Raw genomic sequence first — 6,054 nt, forward strand, 5'->3', positions numbered from 1 at the left:
GATAGAGAAACCAGGTGTTCCCTCTCCTGAGAGAAACGCCATGGTTTCCCTTATCATAGAGGGGATCGCTGGTATTAGTTTAAACCAAACAAATGAATCAATAATACAAAAATAAATATTCTAAAAAAGAAGAAAAAGGATAAAGGGGGGGGGGGGGGGGGGGGGAGGGAGAAAAAAAAAGAAAACAAAAAAGATTAACCCTGAAACCAGTTCAGCGTGTTGCTCTCACACCCCACACCACTCCTTCACCTCGTGCAGAGAGAGAGAGAGAGAGAGAGGAGCTACTGGTTTTTGGAAGTGATATACTTTATTCATATTGGACCTACAGGAAAATATTTGTAAGAATAATGAAGACATAATAACACGGCACTGAATTCTGATACCTTCTTGCTGGGTGTTTTATTTTCGTGTTCATCTTCCCATGTGGAGTCCAGTTCGCACTCACCATCCGAGTCTTGACTTAACTCCATTTCAAAAGTAGTATCGTTTGTAGGACTAGCTTGGTAACTCAGTAAACGTCTTATAAACTGCCATATAGCAGACATAAGAACTCAGACTTGTTGAAGTCCTCGACCTTCTCGCTGGCTAGTGAAAATTTAAGTTGAAAATCATGGTGAAGCGAAAGTATTTCTGATGCAGAAGTCAACAAAAACATCAGCTGGGTCAAGGCTTGCCAGGTATTTCAATAGTCATATTTTTTGCTGGTAATACTTTAAAAACAATCTTACAGAGAATATTCGATTTATCTTTATAAAACAGAAACGGTTGGGTGGTCTGTATTTGATTCTAATAACATAAAACATCAAATTAAAATTTTAGGAAATATTGCTTAAAATTATGCCTCATTTAATAAATGACCCATAACTGCTATTTAAATCGGCCTACCATTAAATATGCATAGTGTGCATTGTTTTTAGTGTGCTATGATGTAATAGCACATTCAATATAATCTAAAGTAATTTATTTTAAAAAACCTTTATATTTTGTAGATATCAGTGATGTGACAGAAAACATAGAAATATGTTCAATGCTTACAAGCACAGTGATATACAAAACACATCATTCAGTGATATGACATTTATTTGGTCACCAGCAAAAACCCAAAACAAAACTGCATCGTTTTACAAACTTCAACAGGTTCATCCATTACAAAAGAAAGCATACAAATCTAACAATTATTGGAGCCAGTTTTCAAAGTGTGATCTTGCTTTATCAATACAATTTTTATTTGCATCAATCATCACTTGGTTAATCAGAACTTCATTTCTTATTAAACAATCAAGTTCAAGACAAACTTATTAGAACACTTCACAAAAAATAAAACAAAAAAAATAATAACATTACATTTGTTACAGTGCAAATTTAGCTTTTGCATGCTATTTTTAATCTCCATTAGTCAATCTGTTAAATAAACAAAACAAAGCAATGCATCTCAAAGAGTTGAATTTGAGCCCAGGCATACAGGCGTTTCAATATATTTCATGTAATTTATTTTGGGGAACAACCAAAAAAAAAAAAAAACATTAAAGGCCTTGATACTTTCTGTTGTCAGTTTCCTTTTTTTCCATGTCAGACAAGTACACCCTTCATGGACAAACTTTCACTACTCATCACCAACACCATCAGCACTCATCTCTTGATTTTGGTCTTGTACAGTTTCATTTTCTGAGTTGCACTGACTGTTTTCATTATTTGATCCCTGCTCATGTTCTGCTGACATTTCTTTAGTATACGCTGTATTATTTAGATTACTTTCATCTTCATCATTTGTCTCAACATTTGACCTCTTATCCTGACTATTAGTTTGTTCGGTCAACTTGCATGGACTCCCTGGCCTCTCTTTTTCAGCATTGTTACCATTATCACCATGAGACATGCCATCTTCTTTCATTTCAACTTCAGGGTTGTCTAGCATGTCATTTTCATTAGTTTTCCTAATTTCAGCTAGATTACTTTCATCAGAATTACCATTAGGTTTATTTTGTGGTGTCATGTGGACTTCATTATTACCATCAGCACTACTCTTTTGGTTTTGCTCTTTTACACATTCATTGCCTAAGCTGTACAGACTGTTCTTATCATTTGACTCACTCTCTTCATTCATCTTCTCTGGACTATCTGGTCACCATTTGAGCTACTTTGACTGTTCCCATTAGTTTCCCTTTGATGACTTTGAACATTCTCCCTTCAGTCTGTTTTGACTAACTGCATCATCTTTCTGGTCATCATTTTTATTGTCACTTCCCATCTCTTCAGGTGGAAGACTGGCATGTATTTTGGTCATTTCATGATGGCAGTCCCAAGGATAAGTTTTCACTTTCAGAATCTTCTTTGAGCCCCAGACAAAGTCTTTTCTGGGTTTGAAATACAAATAAGCATATCTAATCAGTTCCCTCCTCTTTGATTTGTCCAAAACTGCAAACATAAAGTAATCTAGTACACTTTGTTTGACATTCTTAAGTTGTCCTTGAAACAAAGTCTCATGGAGGAAAAACTTGACAAGTGGTGCCTGATAGTGCTCCAATCCTAAAGTCCCCAAACACTTCAGGATGCGTGTGATGCGCAGGTTGTTGTGAGTATTTCTGCAAAAATCAAAGAACAGAACTTTTATTACTGAAAATTCTGAGGCCCAGATTGAGTCTAGGAGTCAAACTGCTTTTCACACCAGGCTTTTAAATGCATCACTTTTGTCCACTTTTCTGATGAGGTAGTATGTATTGTGGCCAGGTGTATGTTAGGGGAGGAAATCTTTAAGGACTTAATGATCCAATCTAATTTCGATTCTGGGGGTCACAATCCAATTGTGAAATTTAATATTCTTTTCTTCCAACCCTAGTGCATGTACAGTACTGTCTGATCCTTCTAATACAGCAACATAACCTGGAACTTTTTTTTATTCTACAAAAATGTTAAATGCACTGAGTAAAAAAGATATTTATTTCTCTATTTATGTTGACTTCCTAATGCTAAATTCATTTCGTTTTACATTTTTAATATGTATAACATTGTTGTCTTCTTTTAAAAAGGCACCTGTTTCAGAACATTTAAATAATTCTACTGTGTCTTTATGAATAAAATATTTATTCAAAAAAAATAATAATCAGACGCAATGACGCTGGTGGTGGTTAAAATTCCGTCCCTGTATGTTGCTTTGCATAGAATATAACTATTATCAGTACATAAATATGATTATACAAAATTATAAATGTAAATTAAACAAACTGTATCTTATGAAAGAAGTGCAACACTGCTACATGAGAGTTGTTGTTTAAATAGAATAAATATGTTACATTGCAAAATTAAATGAAATATTTGTTAACGGTTGAATTTAGGCATTTATTATTATTATTATTATAATATCGATACTTAATGATTTTCTAATGCATGAACATAAGGCGGTTCATTCTGTTGAGGCAACCCCAGATTAATAAAGGGACTAAGCCGAAAAGAAAATGAAAGAATGGAAATAAATGAAGACAACTGAAAATTTTAGCTTTTTTCCCTGCTTTAACAGCCACAAAACTGCATGCTGAACATTGTGGGCTTGTGTTAAAATTGTGGCTGGTAAAATAACGACATCTACTTTACATTTTTCACCTCCAATACAAACTTATGATTACCAATGTAAAAGTTTAATTACGTCAGGCCAGTACTTAAACAACAAGGTCAGTAGGCAAAGTTAAGGTGGTTGCTTAAAGCAGTTTGAATAGATTTGACTTCATATGCATCATGCATATGGAAGTGGTGGAAAGTGGACAAGCTTAAAACTTTCAGTCACTGTCTAAACCTGTAGTGATTGGTGAAAATGCATATTAATACCAGGTCTAAACAGCAAATGCATTTTACAGGATAAATATGACAAAATAAACCTGTTCAAGTTGTTAAAGCGTTGCTTCCAATTCTCGGCACGTTCCACCTTTCCTGTTTTTTCATCAGCCAAACGTATTCCATAGAAATCCAACATGACTTTATATGATTTGATCAGCTTATGTTTTACATCCTCATCTCTGCGGAATAGCTGGAAAGCAAGAGGTGATTTTAAATTTTTTTAACTTAAACTAATATTTCCTCCAAATATTGAGAAATTATGCTTGGATACCACCGAATAAAATGTTTGAAACTGACCATAATTTCCTTTTTTCTGAGACAATGTATTCTCCAGTTGTTAACTTTCCTTTGTATTGGAAATAGCCTGTAAAGTTTTGATATGTTTGATTACATACATAAAAATATGTACAATTAAAATTTAAATACATTTAAATGGATTAAGTGAAACTTACCATTGAATGTAGTAGTGAGCCTTTTCAAGCAAATCATATTGACCCCACCAGTCTTTGTGAAAACCATCAATGTGAATAGCTGCACAAATAACGGTATTATGTTAAAAACCTGGCTTCCTATAATGACTCTTGTATTGGACAAAAGTGTTACTCAAATACAGTGTATGAAGAATGTAATGTCATACCGACTGGCGCAGCTTTTATTTCACCTCTGTAAAACTTCAGATGATATAGGGGATTCTAGGGGATGACAACAACAATATATACCCACACACACACACACACACACACATATATATATATAAATAAATGCAACAATTTCTCAAGCATTTCATACAAATCAAATCTAGCATTACACCAGAGATGCAGGTAAATTATACTTTAAAATATGGTTTATAAACATTGTAAATAGCAAATTCTGACAATCTGAAATGCATCATCTTCTTTTTCCATGGTATAATCCTCCTCATAGTCATCATCTAGTTCCTAGAGACAAACAAACAAACAAATCTGTAATTTTTCCCACACACGTCAGTGGACCAATGTGAGCTGGCATGTTTATTTGACAGAAAAGAAAGTGGAGAAAGACATGTCAGTGAGATACTTCATCATGTCATGTGTTCAGAAGCTTTCTTTTTAAACAGGCATATTTATGGCTGTACTCTTTAACTCTAGCTCTTCTTGCCTAGTGAAGAGTTTAAAAGTGGCTCTTACTCTCTCTCACATAGGTATATCTTATCTTATACAAGTTAATGAAACTCACCAGGCAACGATGCCGGAAGTCTTGCATGTCCTTGGCTGCATACATGTTCCTGCGACTCTTCTTGAGCTAAATATACAAAGTAAACGAAAATTCCAAGTGAGACCTTGTTGTTTTCAATAGAGATATTGGAAGAATAGAAGCATTAAACAACTTAAACAAAATAAATAAACAGTATAACCAAGAAATGTTAACACTGTTGTTGGAAAAAGTAGTTATAAAAAACCTTCTCATTGGGTGTTTTGTTTTCATCTTCATCTTCCCATGTGGAGTCCAACTCGCAGTCGCAATCATCATCTGACTCCATACTAATATGTTTAGTAGACCGCAAACTACTATTAATACGACGAAACCAAGTACGAGCAAACAAATTATGTGTAAACCTTAACAGGCCAAAGAACCAAGACTTCAGACACCTCAGAAATGTTACCAGCTTTAAGTACATCGAGCAAAAAGCCCTCCCACCATTAAGTGAAAATGAAAGTTGAAACGGTGAACCGACGGCATTTCTGGCGTAGTTCAACAACAAGGAAATGCAGGGCTTATTTAAGGGTTGCCAGGTGTTGCTCAAATGTTCTGCAAAGGTTTCACGCCACATGACAAAACGTAAGTCTGAATGACGTTAATTAACAGCTAGATTTAAATTGAAATCACTCCTGTCCTTTTGGTTTTTAGCAATAATAGCAAGTAGCAAAACATTGTCCCTGGCTACGTTTTAATCTGAAACTTTATCTATGATACCTTTGTGGAAACAAACAATTAAAAATAAACACAAAAATAATTTATGGGTCTTTTAGAACCTAAACCCAATGCACAGTAAGCAACAAAACATTTTATTTGGAATCACTGGCATAAACAAATAGCTTCATGCAATTAACATGCAGAAAAATGCTATATAATGCTATATACAACTTTAAGAATGACCCATTAAGTTCAGGTTTTTGTTTGTATTTATTTTCTGTAATACAGTTTTGGTTTTGGAGAAAAATCTTGTTCCATAATTTCTGAGTCAGA

General features: G+C 34.3%; 1 protein-coding gene across 1 annotated transcript; it reads right to left on the minus strand.

Moving 5' to 3' along the window:
• Positions 1–1,062: 1,062 nt before the first annotated feature.
• Positions 1,063–5,491, minus strand: ogfr2 (opioid growth factor receptor 2). The gene is made up of 8 exons (NM_001075104.2): positions 5,267–5,491; positions 5,044–5,109; positions 4,704–4,766; positions 4,466–4,520; positions 4,281–4,359; positions 4,126–4,192; positions 3,870–4,018; positions 1,063–2,582 (listed from the first exon to the last, which is right to left on the minus strand). The coding sequence occupies exons 1-8, from the start codon at positions 5,345–5,347 to the stop codon at positions 2,153–2,155; spliced, it is 990 nt and encodes a 329-aa protein (NP_001068572.2). The 5' UTR covers positions 5,348–5,491; the 3' UTR covers positions 1,063–2,152.
• Between the last annotated feature and the right edge of the window lie 563 nt (positions 5,492–6,054).

This window comes from Danio rerio, chromosome 11 (assembly GCF_049306965.1).
Source record: "Danio rerio strain Tuebingen ecotype United States chromosome 11, GRCz12tu, whole genome shotgun sequence".
Classification (NCBI taxonomy): domain Eukaryota; kingdom Metazoa; phylum Chordata; class Actinopteri; order Cypriniformes; family Danionidae; genus Danio; species Danio rerio.

Excerpts from the sequence above, each read along its gene's own strand:
- ogfr2 (NM_001075104.2), bottom strand. The coding sequence starts at position 5,347 with ATGGAGTCAGATGATGATTGCGACTGCGAGTTGGACTCCACATGGGAA. Across the intron at positions 4,521-4,703 it reads AAGATGATGCATTTCAGATT|AATCCCCTATATCATCTGAA; the intron begins GTCAGAATTTGC and ends GTCATCCCCTAG. Across the intron at positions 4,360-4,465 it reads AATAAAAGCTGCGCCAGTCG|CTATTCACATTGATGGTTTT; the intron begins GTATGACATTAC and ends TTATTTGTGCAG.